Genomic DNA, 21089 nt, shown 5'->3' on the forward strand with positions numbered 1-21089 from the left:
GCCGTTTACTGGAAGAACCAGCCCCATACAATACATTCTTGTACTGCAGAGGAAACAAGGCAGGACATGCAGAGCTGAAGGTGAGACCACAGCAGCCTTGACATCTGGTGTGATTTAAGGATGTACAACTCCACCCTCATTCCTCCATGACCAGCTCAAACGTCCCAAAATCACCAGCACTGTTTCCCTGCCCTCACCAGAAGCCACTGTAATGTGTAGATTACACCTTCTTTCAGGTGCCTGAGAAAGGTGTTACATGAGCAGATGCCCAACAAGCTCAGACAACAGGATGAACTGCAGGACTAGGTGCTGTCACACCTCTGACTGTGGTTAATTTTTCTTTAAGTGCTGCAAACACTCTGAATCAGAGCTCAGGATGGGCAGGGCTCAGCACTGTGTCTGATCTGGTGCTCTGCTTGAGTTTCTCTGAATTCTGATTTACTTTTCCACTCTGCCCAGCAGCCCAACTCTTGGCACAGCCACCACTGACCTCTCATGGAGTCAGGAAATTCTGTGTGTGAGCTCATCCATGCCCAGAGCTGGGTGCTTTCTCTCCCACTCGGGTTTTGCTCTCTGTCATGATGACAGGGTACTGAAACGTGGGGATTTCTTCTCTTTGAGGGTTCCTCAGGGGAAAGCCTCCAGTCCCAGTAACTAGTCATGCTATTCCTGTCCTTGCACATCCTACATCTCCTCTGCTCCTGGCCCTGCTGGCCCCAGCCAGGAGGAAACAGAGGATGGGAAGATCCTCTTGCTCTCTAGACTCTGCCTAAGGTGCTTTGTGAGGTGCAATGAATGGAAGCACTGTGGCATTTGGCTGATGCTCCTACACCTCATGTTTAGCAACTTCTCCTTAAACAGTTCTTCCTAAGTGCCCATCCTTTTACATTCATACAACTTTTGCTTTTCTTGCCAGAACCATAATTATGCAAAGGATTAACTTTGGAAAGACCTCAAACAACACAACAGCTATTTGCTGACTAGAGTGGGAAGAAAGCAAGACAGGAGAGGAGATCAGGACTTGTCAACCACCTAAGAGGGTGCAGACAGCTTTGATCCTCTCCACAACTGGAGCAGGAGCTCCCCAAGAAGGCCCAGACAGCCTGAGGGGCAGCCATCACCCCAGGCCTACTGTCACTGCCCAGCACTGTGGGGGAACTACTGAGCTTGTTTTCCACTTCTTCTACTTCAGAGCAGTTTTGCAGCCTGATAATCTGCACTGTGGCATGAGCTGTTTTGCTGGGGTGAGCTGCTTCAATGCCATGCTAAGGAAAACAAACCACCTCTGCCTTGGATTGCTGCATGAGCATCAGCCCTGAACAGGCCACGCTGCTGGCCAGGGCTGGATGCTCTGGCTGCTGCCAGCAGATCCACGGCCAGCGTGGAAACTGCTCTGCTTTAATTAATTTCTAATTACAGTTTATCTGCTGCATGTTATCACTCTCCCTTCTCAAGCAGTCTTTCACCTGAATTCCTAACTGTATGAAGTCACCATAATCAGATCACAGGAAGCGGGAAGGACTGGGGACGAGGGGAGGAGGGAAGACAAGGAGACAGCACGGATGAGAGGAAACCTACAGCGGAGATGGGAACCAAACTGACAGGCAGAAAATGCAACTGGAATCCTACACAACAAGAGCCCTGCGGGCATGTGCACGACACTGGGTGTGATGCAATGAACCCTGTGAGAGGGCTCTGGAACAGGAGCCTGACTTCAGAGATAGAGATCAAATCTGGGGTAAGACACGGAGCACCTGGGTCCCTACAGTGCCGCCCCCGCCCCAGCTCCTACCTGGTAGATACCTGTCGTGGTCGTACTCGTGTGAGCGCTGCATGTGGCTGTTCTGAGTGAAAGGCTGGTTCCCAAAGAGGTTGTCACTGCGCAGATTGTGGCACAGCTTCTCCAGGAAGCGGAGGACGTAGGTGATACTGTTTACTGCTGGCAGGTTCAGAGTGTGCTGTTCCCGATCAAACACAGCTGGAGACAGAAACAAACAGAGCCCAACACGTGAACCCCCCGCCAAGGCGGGAGGCTACGCCCAGGGCCGCACAGCCAGCTCCTGGATCTCAGCATCGCTGGGCTGTCGAGAGCCAACAAAGCCACTGCCTCCCGCTGCCGGGGCAGGCCAGGACCAGCCTGCTGCACCCAGCACGGGGCCGGGGCGGCAGCGCCCGGGAGCCGCGTCCGAGGCAACGGAAAAGATTCCAGCAGGGCCCTGCGCTCACAGATCCAGCTAGGCACGGGCTTAAAGGAGAGATAAAACACGGGGTGTTTCTTGTCTTTCCGCGAGGAGCTGTGGAATCCCCCCTGCTGTGGCTCTTCCCAGGGCTGGGGCAGGATTGCTGCCCAGGCTGATGCCAGGACTGAGCACTGCCTGCTCCAGCAGCTGTGCCCGCGGGCCATGGGAACTGCTCCGCTCTGAGTCAGCTGCCAGCTGCTGCTTCACTGACACACATGTGTGGCAAGGAAGAGAAGACAGAACTCTTCTGTCTGCCCCTGGCCTGTGGCTGCAGTGAGCTTCAGGACAGACATCTTCCAATGAGAGAATTCTTGAATGCCTCTCTGGAGGCAAAGTGCTGCGGGCCCGTTCTCACCTGAGATGACCTCTCCCCCGTGGCCTTGTTTTAAGAAGGAGAAGACTGTTTTCTGATGATAAGCACAATCAATGCAGGCCTGTACTGCTTGCTGCAGGACAACAGAAGCTCGAGCTGGTCCAAAATGGTCTGGCAGCTGCTGAACTTTCTTCTTGTCTAGGTGGGGCCCAGTGCTGCCGTTCTTGTTCAAGTAAATGCAAACTGCCAAGATGAGAAACGTGTTTGCTGTTAACCCACTCAAGAAAGCAAGAAACAGATGCCTAAAATCCAACCTGAGAGATGCTGAGATTTTAAGACTGTCCAATCACTCACAAAGTAGAATCCACCACGACTGCCTGACTGCATCCTCACAGTGGAGCCGCTTCTAGAGGGGAATCGCCTCCAATCTTCCTGCCTCATGCTCACCTTCCAAATTGCTGCTGTTTCTCCCACGCTCTGCCCTGCAGTCAGCCTGTAAAGTGGTTTCCATGCCAGCCAGGTAAGGTGGCTGTGATGTTCAGAGGGGAAGAAAGAATGCAGCCCCCACTTTCTAGGGGTTCCCACAGTGTTTCCTTTTTAGGGAAACTGGCTTCTTTAGGTTCCTCTGAAAACTGGCCAATTACATTCTGGGGGAACAGAGGGCTCAGCCCATATCCAGTGCTTGACTCAACATGTCAGAAGCAGACTTGCATTAGACTTTCCTGGCCAGATTCATCCTCAGCTGTAACAGTGCATACACTCTTCACTGCTGCTGCTCCTCCTCCCCTATTCCCTCCTGTCCCTGTGTGCCTTGACATCCTGGCTGGAGTTGGGCAGATCACAGTCCTTCAGCACCTCCTCTGCCCTTGTGCAGTTCCAGCAGCTGTGCCCTGCATGGTGTGGGAGAGCTCAAGCTCAGGGCTCACAAGAGGTGCTGCACACCTGACTGCCCCGGGGCACAACGGACCACAAATATATCTGGAGAGCTGTGGAGTCACCAGCATGCAAGGGAAAGGGGTCCTTGCACTCAACAGGTGGGCTTGCAACCTTCCTACTTCATTATTTCCAACAAAAAGATAAATGAACAGCTGCTCTGGACTCACATGCCTCTCTCAGGCCAGCCTTTCTGGAGTGGTAAGGACTGCTGGCTTACAGACTTAGGAAGGAATGGGATTCTCTCAGGGTGTTGCTGCCTGCCTGCTGCAGTTCCTAACTGTGCAATCCTGTCAAGAATGTGGTCCAAGACCCTCCTTACCTGTGGGAGCCTGCATGGCAGAGCTGGGGATTGTAGCAGCGTCCTGGGGCACAGTGCTTGTGTCTGGCTCTGGGGTACTGGTTGTTGGAGAGGTGGGTGCTGGGTTCAGCAATGTCCTAGGTTTCCTCTGCAGAAAAAGAGGAGATATTTCTCCTTTTATCCCTGCTCTCCTTTACCACCCATGATCACTACACTCTCTCCTCTGCATCCAACAGACAAGGCACTGTGGAACATGTCACATTTCTGATGGTGATGACGGGATGTCTCAAGAACCTAGTAATCAATACGTGTGTATTTTACAAACCACAACCCTGAAGAATAACAAGCCTGGGATCTGCCACCTCTGTTTGACTCAGACTAGCCACACACAAAAGACAGGAGAGCTTATTCTACCCTTTGGCCATCCTGTCATGCTCCCAGCATCTGCCATGCTACTCCACAGCCAATGCACTTCCAAAGACACGGACTCTTGATGGAAATGATCTCTGGGACACAGACATTCTCTACAGCTCTGGGGCTGGGCTCTGAGGATACTCCCAGCCCACATACCCCTCTGGTCTCCTACTTGCTGCAGTCACACAGCCAGAGGCTGAGACAAACGTGCACAAACACACGCATGCACCAACCCGTGGCAGGACCTGCAGCACCTGCTGTTCACCCGCCTGCATCAGCATCAGCTTTTACCTTACTGCCAGGCTTGGGGCCTCTCTTTCTGGGGAATTTCAAAGGCTCCACTGACTTGGAGGGTGTAGGCATGGGGTGGTGGATTAGCGCTTTGGTCGTTCGACCACGCTTCTTCCCTGTTTTGCGACGCCTTTGCCCTTGTTGATGCCCCAAAACAGTCTTTGTGCTACTGTGCATGCTAGGTTTCTCCGAGTTTACTTCGGAGGCAGGTAAAGGGCTCTTTGGAATCACAACTGAAATAAAAAGAGAAAAAGCAAATGTAATTAAATCAGGTGAGAATCAAAACAAGAGCAGCCTCCATCTTTATACTGTGTCACATGGAAAATCCTGGAGAACTCCCAGACCCCCGGCTGGGGGGCTGCTCTCCATGCCAGAGTAAAAACCAAACACATGGATCCCCAGCTCAGAACTCGAGTTGGGGACACTGGGGCTTAACTTGGATAGGCTGAACTCCAGAAGGATCATGCTTGCAGCCATACCTTCCTTCCTGAAAATAACTGGCACCTACAGCTCTTCCTTCTGTGAGTGGTGACCTGCCAGTGGCCACGGAAAAGGCTCTGAGAGCATTCCTAGGGAGGGATCAGCCAGGCCTGTCTGACAGCCACAGAGCCAGTGCTGCAAACACTGGAAATCCCCTCTCTCAAGGCTGACATCTGTTCTGTCCCTAATTTCCAGCAAACTGCAGTGGAAGGGACCAGCTCCATCCTTGCTGCCTGCAAGGATTACTGCTCCTGGCCCTGAGCAACAGCTCATCTCTGCTGGAACAGCTGCCCTGCTCCTCCACATACTACCAGAGGCAGGTGTGTTCCTTCTCATCTTCTCGCCCTTTCCACCACAAAAACAGGTTTCTGCTATACTTGCCCACACATCCCCTGAATTTATTCAGTAATTTTCCCCAAACCTGCTAAAGGTCAGAGATATGCTGGCCCAGCCTAGCAGACCTGTATTTCCTTCTGTTTTAAATTTCTGCTAAAAAGAAACAAAACAAAATTCTGCTGCATTTTGAAAACTGCAGACTGATCTTTAGGATGTCTTGTTTCTTACATCTGGAAACCTCAACATCGGGGCAAGGAATTAGGAAAAAACACAGGCAAACACTTTTGAAATCAGGGGCTTTGTAGTTAAGGAAAAAAGTCTTAGCTAGGGAAACAGAGACAATAAAAGATTGATACCAAGATGGCACAACTGCTGGCATATACAGAGATTTTTAAGGTTTCTGTAATGAGGTTTTAGGAGCAGTTACTGTGAGCAAGGATTTATTCCCATAGCACAACGAAGTTGTGGCTGCCTCTGGATCCCTGGAAGTGTCCAAGGCCAGGCTGGATGGGGCTTGGAGCAACCTGGGATAGTGGAAGGTGTCCCTGCCATGGCAGGGGGTTGGAACGAGATGAGTTTTAAGGTCCCTTCCAACCCAAATCATACAGTGCATGCAGGATCCAGCTCCATTCTGCTTGCCATGTGGGCATGTTTAGTTTTAATTTTATTCCCTTGCTTTTGTGCATTAGCAATCTGTATCAGTAGCTGGGAAGAAGCACACAGTCTTCAGGATCTATCTGACTTTCTGAATAAAGACTTTTTTGTGTCAGGCAGACACAGGCAATATGGCAGAAACAGGGTTTTGCTACTTTTGTCTGAGCTGTTAGTGTTAAAGCAAGGCTATTTTGCTGTTAAGAAAATGAATGTGATAGTTCAGGTGCTTCTTACAGCTGATGGTACTCCAGAAGTGTCACCTGCTCCAGGTGACATCTGGCACTGAGCTGCAGGGAGGAATGGCACAGGTAAGGCAGGTGCTGATCATGGAATCGTGGGGCCTCTGGCTTCAGGTGTGCAATGACTGATCTCAGTGAGGAATGTTTGTATCAAATTATTTATTAGAATCCCACAAGTTGACAGAAAAAGGATGAACACAGATCAAATGGAACAGGGTGCCCAGAGCAACTGTGGCTGCCCCTGGATCCCTGGCCAGGCTGGATGGGGCTTGAAGCACCTGGGACAGTGGGAGGGGTCCCTGCCATGGCAGGGGTGGAATAGGATGGGATTTATGGTCCAGTCCAGCCTACACCAATCCATGATTCCATGATTCTAAAAGAAACTGTTAAATATCAAAGGGATGTGGAAGCCAGGGCAGGGAGCATTTCATTTGAGATCTGCACAACGCTCAGTGTCTAAACCAAGCTGTGCCACAATGAAGTTTCTCTAATGTGGAGAAAAAATTGAGAATTCTACAAATAAGCTGTGAGGCAAACCCACGTTCTCAGTTTTACTAGTAACAAACCCAGAGAAATGGTGCATTTGGGAAGTTGGCATGCAGTAGGCAGAGCAGCTGGACTGCACCCTTTGCTGTCAGGCTGGGAACTCAGTGCCAGGAAAAGGCTGCTGTCAGATGAAGTCCTGGTGCAAACTTTCACTATGTAATCTTATGTTAATAAGTGATTTCATCTTTTGGTGAATAAATGCAAGAAAAATCTGTTGCCCACTTCAGCTGTAAAGACAGTACATGTAATAGTACTTTGCCAGGCTCAAAGAATTGGTTTAGGGATTCGGGCAATAAAATCCCATAACTGGGTGCATGCAGATCCCATGATGGGACACATCATGTCATTCAGCCACCCAGAGGAGTTCCCACTGTGCCTGTGCCCCTGGCAGCACATCCCTGGTCCTTGCTACAGCCACAGCTCCTGCAGGGATGGAGGAGCTGCCACAGCAAGGGAGGCTGCTCACCGAAACCGGCGAAATTACATCTAAATGTGCAGCCAGCTCAGGCCAGAGAGACACAGGCTGTGACCTAGATTGGTGCTGTGTGTCCAGCAGTGCTGCTGAGCACAGCCCTGAGCACAGCCCTGGGCAGACACTGATGTTTTCCCTGGGGCTGATTCCATCAGACTGATGCAATGCACAGACATTTTTCTGACCCGCAGTGATTTAATGAAATGAGGTTTTATCCTCCCACGATCCAGCAGGCTTGCCTGGCTTTTTGTTGGATTTGAACCAGAATCTGAGCAAACACCAGCCTGTACTAATACATTTCTCTTGCCCTACCAGATACACTGAGCTGTGTGAGGAGACACCAAGAGCTCCAGAGCAGAGTCCTCCCACCAGCTGTACCTGCACATCAATGGTGTAGCCCCCAAAACACAGCTGGCCACGCTCTGCCTCATCCCCAAGGCACCACTTCCAGTGACTGGATGCTTCCTAAAGGAGCCTGTAGTTTCTTTTCAGGTGCCTGTTATTTTCCTGCAGGATTTCAGGCCCTGCTGTCATGCAGAAGTTGTCCAGAAACACGGGATTGCTATGCAGGGAGCAGTGCCCAGCACTCAGCCCTGCCTGCACCCACCCCAGCACCCACAGAGCTCCAGAGGTGGAAGCAGCTGTGCCCAGCAAGCAGGATTATCTCACAGCTCCAAGCACTGCACAAGTCTCCTTTAACTGCCAAAAGCTTCAATTTACTGCATCTTATTCTTACTATTATTACATCTTAATTAGTAAGGATCTAAAGCTATCAAAGAGTGTCCAAAGATGCTGAATGGCCAGAAGCACACAAGGAGCAGCTGAGGGCTCTTGGTGTGTGCAGCTGGAGCAGGGCACACCGAGGGCAGAGCTCAGGGACCTGCAGCTCCTCCCGAGGGGCAGCTCCCATCCCTGCCCTGGGCCAGGGACAGCACCAGGGCACGGCTGGAGCTGGGCCAGGGCAGGGCAGGCTGCAGCTCAGGGAAAGGTTCTTCCCCCAGAGGTGCTGGCACTGCCCAGGCTGCCCAGGGAATGGGCACGGCCCCGAGGCTGCCAGAGCCCCAGGGATGCCCAGGGTGGGGTTGGTGGGGGTCTGGGCAGGGACAGGGGCTGGGCTGGATCATCCTTGTGGGTCTCTTCCAACTCAGGATATTCTGTGGTTTAGCTGGTGACAGAGCCAGCCCAACAGTGAGCAGCTACCAGAGACATCCTTTCTTTTTCCTTACACAAACCACTAAGAGGAGCCATGTTTTCAGAAAATCAAGTGGGGCCTCTCTTAAAAAATCAACAGTTTTCTGTTCCTCAGTAAAGCAGCATCTCTGTGTCACAGCTTTTTGCTCACCTGAGCTCTGAGCAATCTAATCATCCAAAGCTGGCCTTGCTTTGGAGGAGTTGAGCCATGCAACCCTGAGATCCCTTCTGACCCGAATCTGAACTCATGGTTCTTTCAGCTCATTAAGAGGACAGAAAACTAATAATAGGAAATTTTCTGCTGGCTGAACTGTCTTGTTTTGGGTCACACAGGCATACAAGACAATGGCAGACATGGAAGAGGAGGAGGAGGAGTCTGGCTCCTTGCTGGGCTGCCTGGGATTGGATCCATTTGGCACAGTGAGAAACATCACCCTGAAGATGCAGCTCAAATATGGCTGAGCTCAGAGCCAAAGAGAAGTTGGGCACCACCGATGATTTTATTCATCAATGAAGGATTAGTTTAAACAAGAGATTTGAGCTTTCTGCAGAAACAAAGAGACTTGACAGAGAATTCCTGATATCAGGCTCTACTTCCTAATGGCAAAATATCCTGTCAGCTGACACACAGCACCTGCAGCTGCCCACCACACTGAGACTCAAACTCTTGCTGCACAGTTACCATCCACACTCTGAGGGTTAGTCAGTGCTAGGAAACAGCATTTGTCACCCATCAGCTTATCTGAGACTTGTCACAGCTTGAAGGAGACAAAATTATGTCCTTGGGACAAGAATTACAAAGTCAAAACATATAGAAAAATATGGAGCAGAGAAGTTTGAAGTTGCAGAAAGGTTTCCTGCCTTTCTCTCCTATTTACAAGGTTAATTTACCGAGAATTGCAGGAGCACAAATCCCAAATTCCCATTTCCTGTGCCAAGGGCTCTGTAGTCTCAGATGCAGCTGTAGTTCATGTGCTTCTGCCTGGAGATCTCTGCAATGTCCTGAAGTGCAGGGGGAGATTTCTGAGCACGCCACTCATGCCCACTCCAAAGCCCTTCTGACAGATGTCCTGCAGTGCACCCCTCCAGTGTCCTTCAGTGCTCACTGCTCCTTGTGCATCTTCAGCACTTCCCAGGCAGAAGCAGCACTCAAAGAGGTGGCTTAAACAGACCCATTTAAGATAAGCAAATTTCCCAGAGAGCAGAAATCTTGTTGAGATCTGGCTGACTCCTTCCCTGCATGAGGCATTTCAATCCTCAGCATCTTGAAGGTTGGAGTTGGACAGGAACCAGAGCTCATTGCCTGTCCCAGAGTAAAATGTGAAAGCTTCAAAGCCCTGTGATTCTTCCCAAAGCAGAGACCTTCATCAGTGGCCACCATGAGCACGACTGGGACAGAAATACAGGTCCTGGGAAGGCTCCAGACTTGGATTGTCCTGAGCTCTCAGCAGACATGGCAGACACAACACAGGACAAAGGGCTGGAGCACAGGTGGAAGACATAGGCTCATTGCAAAGACAGGGATTAAGAACAAGACTCTAAATCCTGGAATTTAAAGGGTGACCAAGCTTCTGTCACCAAGGCTGGAATACAGTGACAAGCAGAAACAAGGTGTGCAGTGTGAAATCCTTGAAGTGTTTTGTAAAACTGTGTTTAGACCCTTTCATCCTGATGGGAAATTCTGCTCTCCCTGTGGTTGTCCTACACAAACTGTCACCCTGGGTACACTTTAGGCTGACTTAACTCTGCTTCCAAACCTCACAGCAGAGGATGGTTGGGCAGAGCCACCAGCCCTGCCTGCAATCAGCAACTCAGTCAGGCACTTTTAGACCCCTATAAATAACAGTGCTGGAACACTCTTCTTCCTTGAGGTTGCCCAATTCCATCCTGAAAGTGCTTCCAGCCTGCACAGGCACACCCTGCACCATGTCCCAGTGAACAGGAGTGTTGTTACTGGTCAGAGATCCTGCAGAAACAAAGTGATGACCGCAGTGCTGTTCAGCCAAAGAGAGGGAGGTTCCAACAGCACAATCCTGCTGAAACCTCCTGCCAAGACTCAGTAACACCCTGAGATGCTGAAACTCTGTTTTGGGCCAGGAAGCATGGTGGAAAAGGGAAGGAAATACCCTAAGCAAAATCCAGATTCTCTGGGATATTAAATATTTCAAAATAAAACATAAGGAAAAGTCAAGTTGAGAGGAAGGTCTTGACAGAGAGTAAGGACAGGCTGGAGACCAGAGGAAATTGCTTTTCCCAGGTCAATTCTGCTTCTCAGAGGCTCCTGCCAGCCTCAAGCCACCACTCAGTAACCTCAGGTCTCTGACATGCCATGGTTCCCACTGAGCCACAGACTTGGTGCTTGCTGAGCCGCAGGCACTGTCAGCACCCCACAGCCTCTTGCAGCACTGGGCTCCCTTACCCAAGCCAACCTCCAAACCCCAGGTGTATTCCAGGACACACATCCAAGCTGAGCCAGGGTCACTGCTAAGAGCCTTGGCTGTGCACTCCAAATCGCTCAAGAGATTTTTCTTGGGATCCTCCAGCAGCAGCCTCAGAGGCAGCACCACCCGGGTTCCAGGGCTGCTTGTGTGTTACACTCATGGATAAAGCCTGAACTCCTCTGTGCCCTCTCCTTCCTCCTGCTGTTGGTGTGTAAGCTCTACCTGTGCAGTCCCCAAACCAGCCATGCCAGTGCAAAGCAATGTCACCCAGCTTAATGTCTGAGCTCCAAAGCCCAGCTCAGTCCTGAAGAGAGTAATTAATATTTTCCCATCTCCTCCAAGCAGGAATGCATGGGAGCTCACCTGAGCTGTTACCCTGCCAACTACTCCTGATCAGGCTCCTCTTCCCACCACTATGTTCTCACCCTGAAGAAGGAAGAGAAGCCAGGCAATATCCAAAATAAAATAATAAAATACACATTACCTTTGCCCCTGGGCAGGAAACCTAGCAGCTGATCATCTTCCTTTGAGGAGACAAAGCAGTTAAACAACAAATCACATGGCAGCAATGGTGGTGAGAAACAAAGAACTTCATGAACTTTCTGTCCAGGGTCAGCATCTTGTAACCCCCTGGAGTCACTGCAGCAGCCAAGCCAGGCAGCTCTGGTTCCAGGGTACACACAGAGCTGTGAGCCCAGGGGGGATGGAGCTCCCCTTTAGCCTATCCCCATGGTAACTACCTAAACTATCCACATTTGCTTGCTCTGCAAGCAGAGGAAGCAGCAGCCAAGCCTGGGCAGAGGGAGCAGGGGCTGGGAGCACACCCAGACCTTGCAGGCACTGAGCAGCGTCCCCAGTGCCCTCACCCAGCTCCCACCAGCCCTGGCACGCTGGCAGAGGACGAGCTCTGTGTTAGCTCTGCCCTGCCTGGGCTTGGGGCTCTCTGCCAGCTGGGCTGCTGCCAAGGCAGCAATTCCAGTCCTCCAGATTCCAGAGCTGGAGCAGCTTCCAGCTCTGCCCGCCCAACCTTAACGCTTTCACCACTGCCCCTCTCCCACAGCACAGTCATCACTCCTCTCTCTGTCACAGAGCATCCAGAAGGGTGCAAGAGGGGATAGCAAACCCATCAGGAACTCCAGAGCAACCTGGCACCAGCCAGGGCACAGCCCAAATGGAGGAACAGCACAGGCACGTTCTGAGATACAGACATTGAGGGCTTTACCTGTGTCCCTGGGCAGATGTGTCCCTGCTTCCCTGTGTTCAGGGTGACAGCATTTCCCTGCCCTCCAGCAGTAACACATGAAACACAGGAGCAGACTTAAGGGACACTGGTGTCTGCATGTGTGTGGGCAAGGTCCTGTCACAGGCTGCTTTGATTGTGGTTGTCCTGTGCTGCTGGGGCAGGAGTTGGAACTGATGATCCTTGTGGATCCCTTCCAGCCCAGGATGCTCTCTGACTCTACACCCTCTGAGCAGAGCTCCAGGCTCCCAGCCAGCACTCAGCTGAACAGAAAGTCCACTTCACCTTATATTCCTAAAGCCCAGATACGTATTTAAAGGTGAAAAAGTACATGTATAAGAGGCATGAAAAGACATGTAAGGTGCTGTACACCACGTATGAGGAGTGGAGTAGGGATTCCTGGCCAATGGACATTCCTGGGAGCACGCCACTGGTGTGGTGGGATGCTGAGGGAAGTTTGCTGCACACACACAGAGCTCCCCCTCCTTTGGGACAGCCACTAGGACCTGACTCCCCCAACAGCTGCCAGGTTGGGGTGAAGAAGCTGTTGGGTGCACAGGATGAACTCCAGGTGGAGAAGCTGTGGGTGCACAGGATGAACTCCTCCACATTCCACCTTGCTCTGTGGCCCAGCAGAGCCAACATCCATCCCCGTGGCCAACGTGGAGAGAGGACCAGGACCCACCACAGGCACTCCCAGAGCAACAAGTCCCCCATGTGCTGTGCTGGTTTGGAACCCCAGCTCCAAGGTGTGCAGCATGCAGACAGGAGCACCAGGAGATGCCCAGGAGCCCACAGCCACTGGCTGCAGAGGTCTCCCAGCAGCTGCTGCACAGCCAGCACGCAGCAGTGGAATTACCAAGCAGGCATGCAGGCTGCTCCTCCTTGCTGTCTGACCTTCCTTTCCTTCTTTAACACACACGTGGCCTAATGAAAGCTCCATGGAGTGGCTGGCTGCTCCACCAGCTCCCTGCCCAGCCACTCCAGCTAAGCAAACACTGCTGGGAGTGGGAGGCCCTGGAGATGGAGAAAGACCATGCCTGGGAGAAGCCCTGCACTCCTCCACCTCTGCTGGCAGCCAGCAGCAGAGACAGATTAGAGCTGATTGGAGTTACCATCATTAAATAAACATGCTTGCCCTCTTTGAAGTTCTGCTTCCCTTGAACATGAGCTAATTCCACCAGGCCTCTTTTTGCTCAGCCCCAGGAAGCCACAGGATTACTCATTCTCCATGGAGTTAACTCTTCACAGGATTCCCCAACTTCCACAAAGGCCTCACACAGTCAGTCCAGCATATGAGCACAGACCAGTTTACCACAGCAGCATTTGACTGCCTGCATGTCTCTCCAGTTCTCTTTAAGAGGAATTCCCACCAGGAAAGGGAAACTGTCTGACTCCACCACATGGTCCTGCAGGCTGGCACATGGAGAATGTTTACTGCAGCTCAAGGAAAGGGCAATTCCTCTGTGGTGATGCGTCCTCCCACCCTGCCAAGAGCAGCACTCTCAGGTCTGGGAGGACTGTGCTCAACCCTCCACCACAGCAGGGCTGAGGAAACACAGAAGGAATCTCATTAGAGAAAGTTCCCAATACTCTGTTCTTTTGGTTTAATCCCACAAAGTGCAAGTCAGAAATTCTTGGTCAGGAGAGGGAGCAGACAGTCACAGAGGGAGAAGTAAAAGCACAAAGACAAAGCTGATCTCAACTCCCTGTCATTTTTTCATGGCTCATGCAACCCCTGCCAACCCCTGCTCTTGTCCCAGGAGCTGAAAAAAAAGGACAAAGAGAGCAGAAATCTGCCAGAGAGTAGGGCTGCCTCTGCCTGTGAGTGGGGAGATGTGACTTCTCAGGGGTCACTATTTTTGTACATGAGCAGGAAGTACAGAGTGAGTGCACGTGGAGCCCATGGGAAAGGGAGAAGCCACCAGAGCCACCTGCCAAGGGAGAAGCACAAGCTTCCCTGGACGGCACAATGGGATCTTCTTTCTGGATAACTCACTGGGCTCTGCTCACTCACAGCTTCAGCCCCTGGCAAGAGGAGGCTGGGGAGGAACAGAGCTGCCTGTGCTGGGGCTCAGAGTCAGACAGGCTCCCACTTCTCCTGAGAAGGCAGCTTCCACTGTGCTCCTGAAACCTTCCACCCCAGGCTACTGCCAGGAGAGCTCCCACCAAACACAAACATGTCTCGAGCCACCTGTGCAGTACCTGAGAGGCACCCTGGAGATGCCTGGTGAGAGCCCCTGACTCCAGGGCACCACCGGAGGAGTCAGCCACTGCTTGAGAGGGCCCCAGTGCTCTGCACAGCCTGCAGGGCAGCAGCAGGAGGGACACAAACAACCAGCAAGAGGAGAGAGAGAGGCTGGGAACATCAAGGCAAAATGTAGAAATCCAAGATAAAGAGCAATCATCTTCAGCCAAGGGGAGCTCGCAGCTTGGCTTGCACACAGGTCATGAGAGATCACCTCAGGCAATCCACCAAGACCAGCCCTGCAGCCCCGAGCTCAGACCTGGCCCATGCCAGGGACACAGGGCAGCACCAGCCTGACAGGGCAGCCTGAGCTAACCCAGGACTTCCAAGAGGAACAGTCTTGTCAGAGAAATGTCTTTCTTAAGCAATCCCTCAGCTCTGGCAGAGAGGTTGTTCTCCTGCCCCTCATTTCATTGACAAGCCATGTGCAGGGCTTGCCAGCCAGCAAATGCCAGAGGGATGTGCTTGGGGACAAGCACAAACACAACTGTGATGTGAGAAAGCTTGAGACATGTCTTGAGAATCAAACCAGCCATTGTTCAGGCCTTTGCAAGGCAGCAAGTTCCCCAGCACTGCTCCTACCCAACAATCCCAGCCCTAGGAACAAGGCAGGTACAACCTGCTCCACATCTGCTTTGTCCACGTTCACAGCAAAGGCAGACCAAGAAAACTGTCCAAAGTACAAAGAGGCGCAGTCCTGCAGCTTCACAGTTCTCATTATTCCAGGCCCCCTGAGAAAAACTGCCCAGGAAAATGTGGTTCAAAGGCGCAGGAAAAACTTCAAGGAAATTCCTGGAGAGGAGCAAACCTCAGCAACGTTGTACAGCACCATCCCTCCCCAGAGCCACCATCCTGCCCATCTTTATGGACAGCCACTCCTCAGCACTTGGTGCCAGGCTGTTTCAGTGCTATAGGTCTGACCACCTGTACCTTCACCACACATGAAGCAGCACAAAAACCAGACAGGGCACCCAGGTGTCCTTGCTGCCAGTCTCTGCCTGCTTGGCTGCTCTTTGAGAGCTGAGTGGAGGAGCAAGACAGCTAAAAAACAACGTGGGCCTTACCTTTTGTACCAGGGGGCTGCAGATTATCTCCAGTCAGCGAACACCAGCCTACGGGAAAGATGTCCCGGGAATCATATCGGCACCAGTAATCGAAGGCACCTCTCCAGCCATCAAATGTTATGAGGACCTCAGAACCTCTCACCTCCCCAATGGTGGCCGGGCAGATGAAGTGAGGGTTCTTCCTGTCCACTGCCTCCAGCTTCATACCTGTCTTGAAGAAGTTTTGGGAAGGAGATGGTGGTTCCTACAAGAAGAAGGGGAATATATGCTCAAAGGGGATATGGCAGTGCTTCCCCACACCAGGGCTGCGCCCTTGCCAGCAAACTCCCCCTCACAAGCAGCTGAAGGGAGTTAGTGAGCTGGATTTGAGCCCCAATAGTTGTGCACACACTGGCCAGGCTACACAGCCACTGCCCTTTAATCAAGAGGCAGCAAAGTTCACTACTTGCTGCTGGACTGAGCCCAGGGAGTGGGACAGTCCAGAGAGGTGCTGATGTTCCCACCTTGCATTCCCACTTTGAGCAGCACCTGCAGCTCCAGTGAAAAACCAGCTCCTGCCTCAAGCCCGAGCCCTGAAGCCCAAGGCACTCCCTTGGCAGAGCTCTGGCTACATCCTGACATTGCTATGCCAGAGCTGGACAGGACACAGGTCTGTCCTAGAGCAGCCCCAAGGCAGAGCTGTGCAATGTCACCTCCTACGGGACCAGCATATCTCTCATGAGACACCAGCTCTGAGTCTGGGGCTCTGCAGCGAAGGGGCCATTGCCAGAAGGATCTGCACAAACAGTGAAATACCTTGTGAAAAATCCGGACAGGAGCCATCTCTGCTCCATTCAGAGTCTTCAGAAGGAACATGGGCCAGGAGGAGGCATTCAGCCGGAAGCCTGAGGGAAGTGGAGATGGAGACTTTCAGACTGTGGGGGTTGATGGATCCAGCAGCACATGCCTGCTCTGATGGGAACTCTCACAGCTGTGATCCCATACCACCCTCCTCCCATGCTGGAGTCAGGTGGGACTTTATCCAGATATTCTGAATGCAAAGCATTTGTGTTATTGAAAAGAAACAGCTGGCTGACTGCAATATTCACTTATCACAACAATCCCATTGACCATCCAGACAGAGCACTTTGTGCAGCATCAGTGCTGCCAGCTCCAGTGATCCTGCTGCAGGGGAGACATGAATCAGCAAGTGCACACTCAGGCTATGGAATTTCTTCCTCAACAGGGAATCACAGCTTCTGGGTGGCCTCTTCCACCTCTAGTGTGAGCTGCAGGAAGCTAATCTGAAGAAATAGAGGCTGTGACTTGGCTAGAAAACATTATAGGGAAGGATTTCAGGTTTTGGCTCCACACCTGCTGTGAAAAAAGTGGAGAAATAGCAAGAGGGGGCTTATGGGAGGCAAAAAGCAATTTCACATGCTCTGAAGTATGTGGCACTGACTATGACTATACAACCAACAGCAGGCTCTGGATTTTACAGAATATCTTTGCTAAATGTGCATCTTCCTGCACAGGCAATTTCTGCTGCTCAGCTGTATTTGGTCTGTGGTTTGAGGGGTTTTGAAGGTAATCCTGGCACTCGACCCGCACCAAGAACATGGCAAAACTTTGCCAAGGTTGCAGTGCTCAGCACAGTTCACCCTGCCAGCCCTGAGCTCTGTCAGATCAGCTTGGAAACCAACCCAAGTAGTCACAGCCACAGGGGATGGGAGAGCTCAGCTCTAACAGCAGCAAAGAAAACAATTGATGTGAATCACAGAATATCTTGGGCTGGAGGGGACTCACAGGATGAGCCAGCCCAGCCCCTGCCCTGCCCAGACCCCCCAACAACCCCACCCTGGGCATCCCTGGGGCTCTGGCAGCCTCGGGGCTGTGCCCATTCCCTGGGCAGCCTGGGCAGTGCCAGCACCTCTGGGGGAAGAACCTTTCCCTGAGCTCCAGCCTGCCCTGCCCTGGCCCAGCTCCAGCCGTTCCCTGGCTGCTGTCCCTGGAATTATCTGTGTAAAGAAAGAGCAGCAGCAGCAGTGTGCACATGGAAAATACCACAGGAAAGAGAAAACCCTCACTGGGTTTTCTAGGCCCTTGAACTCTGCAGGCAGGAAGGACAACTGCAGCACTAGCTCAGTTACCTGTCTTCATGCTGCGTGCAAAATTATCCAGTTCCACTCCCCGGCTATGGACAGGGGATCCCAATGTGCCAGGGCCTCACAGGGAAGAATTTTTTCCTAATATCCCACGTCACCATGCCCTCTCCTCTGCACAAGGCTCAGGAGGTGACCCAGAGCAGAGCCGGGCACACGGGCAGCACTCCCGGGGCTGTCTTCCCGGCGCTTCCTGCCCTCTGCCGGCCGGAGGGACCGAGGGACCCACCGGCACCGCCCCGGGACGGGCTCTGCGAGAGATGGGCAGCAGAGCCACGGAATGGCTTGGGTTGGAAGGGACCTTAAAGCTCATTTCACCCACCCCCTGACATGGGCAGACATCTGCAACTAGACCAGGTTGTTCCAAGTCCTGCTCAGCCTAGCTTTTAAAATATTATTTGGGGATATGCTAATCGAGAGAAAGATTTATGAAGACACTAAAATTGTTGCACAGAATGCAAAAGCAGGTTAATTTTGCAGGAAAGAATCAGCAAATCAGCTTTCACTGAGCTAGGGTCAAAGAAAAAGGAACGTGTTGTGTGTTTAATGGAAGACTGGAAGAAGTCTTAGACTGTCCAGGCTATTTATAATGTTGTAGCCAAGCAAAATTAAATAAATATAAGTATGAACAATTGCAAGTGTGCCTTCACATGAGACAGGACTTTAGTGACTGTGACCCTTTTCAGACATTATGTTTCCTGTCCAGGTAACCTGGTATTGAATTCTAGAATCACATGGCAGGTTGGGTTGGAAGGGACCCTAAAGATCAACCAGTTTAATCCTTCTGCCATGGGCCAGGACACCTTCCACTATCCCAGGTGGCTCCAAGCCCCATCCAACCTGGCCTTGGACACTTCCAGGGATGGGGCAGCCACAGCTGCTCTGGACAACAATCCCAGAGCTTGAGTTGCAACCGGGGCAAGCAGCTCACCTTGGTGCAGAGACCTCTTTTGTCTACACTCTAAAGGATCTCCCTGTCCATGTGCTATGTGGAAATAACGTGGTGTGCTTTACTGACTTTGTGTGTATCCCAGAGCAGGCAAAGGCAGGCCGTGGGCCTCTGTCCCAAGCGCAGATCTATAAAAACCCCCAAGCTTTCCCCACCATCAATTTGACCCTCGCTGGACAGCTGAACTCCAGCTCACCCAGTGGAGGCTGCAGCATCCCTCCATTCTTCTCACAGTTCCCAATGGGCTGGATCTCAGCAGAGTCCACCAGCCTCCAGAAGTCGTTCTTGTTGTCGCTGCCGTCGAGGCGCAGGCGCAGGCGGGCGCCCGTCAGCCCCACCACGGTGGCGATGCACGTGGACGTGGTGTTCCGGGGGTCCTGGGCCTCCAGCTTCATACTGATCTTGAACTCGTTTGCAGGTGGAGTGTAGGACTGAAAAGAGTGGAACAGGGGCCAGTCAGAGCCAGGATTGCCAATACGTGCACCAGCTCAGGCACGAAGCTTTCGGCACTAGGAGTACTGAAATGGAGTCTGCTGAAGGCTGACAGCCCCTCCAGCATAGCACAGAGGCACCACAGAGAACTCAGCAAGCCCTGGCACGTCTGTAACAGACCCCCATCCTTCCATCCTGCATCATCTAGGCAATTAAAGCCTGTTCTCTTGGAGTCACAGAATCATTAATGCTGCAAAACGCCTCTAAGATCATCAGCTTCAGCTGTTCCCACAGTACTGCTAAGCCCAACACTAACCCATTAGCCCTAAGCACCACAACTACATGTTTTTTGAACACTTCCAGGCGTGGGGACTCCACCAGTGCCCTGGACACACATTTGCTTGGCCTGATCACCCTTTCAGTGAAGAAATTTTCCTGATATACAACCTGACCCTCCCCTGGCACAAGTTGAAGCTGTTTCCTCTTATCCTGTCCCTGTTCCCTGGGAGCAGAGCCTGACCCCACCTGACTCCATCCTTTTGTCAGGAACTTGTGCAGAACCACAAGGTCCCCCCAAGCTTCCTTTTCTCCAGGCTGAGCCCCTTTCCAAGCTCCCTCAGCCACTCCAGGGGTTCCAGCCCCTTCCCCTTCTCTGGACATGCTCCAACCCCCTTGTTGTTAGGGGCCCAAAACTGATCCCAGGATCTGAGGCCCCACCAGTGCCCAGTATAGGGGATTAAACCTCTCCTGGGAAGACTCACACAGCCAACCCCAGACCCACACAGACACTGATGCTCCCATCTGCCCAGACCCAGGTGTCCCACATTGATTCACTCCTGCACCCCTGTACTCAGCACAACCACCTCTGGGCTCAATACCTGCTGCCCAGGGGCTGCTATTCTGTCACAACAACTGGGTGAATTCTGCTGAAAATCTCCTGATTGAGCAGGATCCACCAAAAGCTGGATCCCAGCCTATTTGGGACACTTTCTCCAAGGGCCCGTGCTTGATACAGTTAAAAGCACACTTGTGCTCCCAACATGCACATCTGAGAGGAAAATCTGTGCTACTCTAAATGTTTTTAATCTTTGCTTCAGCACTTGGATTTCTGTTAAGTCTCCAATATCCTTAAGTATCTTCCTTGCCAAACCAGGGGTCTATCCCAGGCACAGAACTCTGGGCCCCCAGTGGATCACAGCCCTTGACCTTTCTTGTTTTCACCCTCTTACCTGCTTGAAACAATGGGCAGGAGCTGGGATGGCACATGTCTCTTTCAGGTACTTCTCCCAGGTGAAGTGACCTGAGAATTAAAAACAAAAGGATTCAAATAGGAACGGATGAGCAAAATTCTCAGCAAAAGGACTGGCCAGACTCCTAAGCCAGCAGTTCTGCACTTCTCACAGAGGAGGTGCTCACAGGCAACATGTTTTCACCAAGAACCTCTGATGTTTGTGAGCACAGAAGATTTACAACTGCAAGTGACAGGCAGAACAAAGCACAGCGCTGCCTTCAGCATCCTCCTGCCTCGGTGCTGCTGAGAAGGGGCTGCACGGAGTCAGGATAACAACCTACAACTTAATGGAAAACACCCAGCACAGATGGGAATCTGCTGAGTCCTCCAGACAACTGTCCCTTAAAAACCATTCATTAAACACATCACTCAGTCTGGGGACTGCAAACAGTCACCGTGGGCTACGAGCAGCACAGCTTGGGGGCTGGAATGAGATTATCTTTAAGGTCATTTCCAACCCAAACCATTTTGTGATCCCATGATTATAAATCATGGATTTAGAAGAGGAATCTGCTTTATGGTGACTGGATGGTCCCCCTGGTCCAGCACAGACACAGCCCAACCTCATGGGCCAGGGATCAGCCCAACCCCAGCAGTAAGTGGACAGGTCAGAAAATTAACTTCCTGAAGTGCCACGAAGTCTACAGGATGGGCAGGATGGGAGCAGGGATCCTCCAAACAGGGATTTCCTGAGCTCAGTACCTCACACACCTCAAGCCCCCTTCCACTGAGTGCTGCTGCCAGGGGAAGTGCATTTCATCCTTCCTGCACCTTCCTCATGTACAGCAGGAATGCCACCCAGTGAAACCTATTATTAAATGAGGAATTAAAAGCTCCTGTGATCTGAGCAAAGCATGACTTTTGCCATTTAAA

General features: G+C 51.8%; 1 protein-coding gene across 3 annotated transcripts in view; it reads right to left on the reverse strand.

The window, feature by feature from the left end:
• The window catches only part of SCMH1 (Scm polycomb group protein homolog 1), a 60754-nt gene that overhangs the window by 14528 nt on the left and 25137 nt on the right, over nucleotides 1-21089 (reverse strand). For 2 of the 3 annotated variants that reach the window (XM_021554877.3, XM_021554875.3), the window contains exons 5-12: nucleotides 20155-20225; nucleotides 18690-18924; nucleotides 16199-16287; nucleotides 15404-15647; nucleotides 4493-4725; nucleotides 3809-3935; nucleotides 2596-2796; nucleotides 1793-1978 (exon numbers count right to left, since the gene is read on the reverse strand). In XM_021554877.3, coding sequence (XP_021410552.1) covers nucleotides 1793-1978; nucleotides 2596-2796; nucleotides 3809-3935; nucleotides 4493-4725; nucleotides 15404-15647; nucleotides 16199-16287; nucleotides 18690-18924; nucleotides 20155-20225 — 1386 coding nt within the window. The remainder of the gene's footprint in view (nucleotides 1-1792; nucleotides 1979-2595; nucleotides 2797-3808; nucleotides 3936-4492; nucleotides 4726-15403; nucleotides 15648-16198; nucleotides 16288-18689; nucleotides 18925-20154; nucleotides 20226-21089) is intronic. The other variant, XM_021554880.3, reaches the window with a different exon arrangement.

The sequence above is a fragment of the Lonchura striata genome, chromosome 26, assembly GCF_046129695.1.
Source record: "Lonchura striata isolate bLonStr1 chromosome 26, bLonStr1.mat, whole genome shotgun sequence".
In the NCBI taxonomy this organism is placed as follows: Eukaryota; Metazoa; Chordata; class Aves; order Passeriformes; family Estrildidae; genus Lonchura; species Lonchura striata.